Source organism: Myotis davidii, unplaced genomic scaffold (assembly GCF_000327345.1).
Source record: "Myotis davidii unplaced genomic scaffold, ASM32734v1 scaffold188, whole genome shotgun sequence".
NCBI classification, from domain to species: Eukaryota; Metazoa; Chordata; class Mammalia; order Chiroptera; family Vespertilionidae; genus Myotis; species Myotis davidii.
Genome location: NW_006299270.1, coordinates 317457 through 318653, shown reverse-complemented (window position 1 = coordinate 318653; position 1197 = coordinate 317457). Strand labels below are relative to the sequence as shown.

General features: G+C 30.8%; 1 protein-coding gene across 1 annotated transcript in view; it reads right to left on the bottom strand.

The window, feature by feature from the left end:
- The window catches only part of CLEC9A (C-type lectin domain family 9 member A), a 17441-nt gene extending 16539 nt beyond the window's left edge, over window positions 1-902 (bottom strand). The window contains exon 1 of the mRNA XM_015571180.1: window positions 822-902. Coding sequence (XP_015426666.1) covers window positions 822-888 — 67 coding nt within the window. The 5' untranslated portion in view covers window positions 889-902. The remainder of the gene's footprint in view (window positions 1-821) is intronic.
- Between the last annotated feature and the right edge of the window lie 295 nt (window positions 903-1197).

Below are 1197 nucleotides of genomic sequence, written 5' to 3'. Positions count from 1 at the left end.
AATGAATTCATAGGTAACATGATTCAGGCCAAGTTTCCTGTACTTGCTAGAAGCAAATCTGAACCCTTCTCTTCCTCATTTCAGAACTCATAATTCTCAGTCACCAGCTAATGCCTCCTAGGGAGAGAAATGATTTGCCAAAGCACGCAAGAGAGAAAAATTATCTCGACAATAACTTCATCTTTGTCTCAGCATATTTCTTGGAGGTAGCATGAGTGATAATAAATTCTCTTAGTCATTTTTGTGGAACTTGCAGCCCTGTAATTATTATATTTCATAAAAAATTCACTTGCTAGAGGTGAAAACATCTCAAATTTGGAGTAAAATAAATAAATAAATGTGATTAAATATCGCCCAAATAAAGTTCTCAGGCTTGCACTAAACATTAAATTATTCCTTGTCTAAAATAAAGGGAACTCTTATTAAAATAATCTGCACAAGTAATGTTTAGAATAAATGCATATTAGAATATATAGAGCATTTACTGAAATTTTTCACATGCTAACACAATTCACATAAGTAATTATTTACATTCTTTTTCCCAAAGAGACTCAGCATTAGATTTGAGTTAAACACCATGCCATTGAACATTAAAAGTTATAACAACATCCAAGTGCTTAGAGTATTATATTAGATCAATGTTTCATAAATTACATTAAGATGTTATTATTTTTGTCATTTATATGTTTGTAATTGATTTATTTATCCATTTGTAAATTATGACATTTTATTTATCATAATATACAGATGTAATTGTATGTTAAATGACATGTCGTACATAACACATACAGATTTTTTAAAAGATATCCTTTTGTACTTACACTTAATACCCAAGAAAATGGAGGCAGTTAATGAGCCCACGCAGAAAACACATGATATCACCATCATAAGACACCATGTTCCTAAACAAGGAATTGGGACAATAAAGTTGAGTTAGAAAAAGTAGGTGAAAGGGATGGGCCAGGATAAGACTAGACTGAGTGAAAGAAGGAAGTAACCTTAGGCATTTCAACCACAGAATTTTTGACACCATGTAACTGTAACAGTAAAAAGAGAACTCAGACTCCTTGAAATGCAAGTTGTAACTTGGAATACATTTGATTGCAAAAATGTCAAATTGAACTGACATTTTTAATAACATACTTCTTTCACCTTTATATGTATATATGATGCCACAAACTTACTAACTAGTTATAT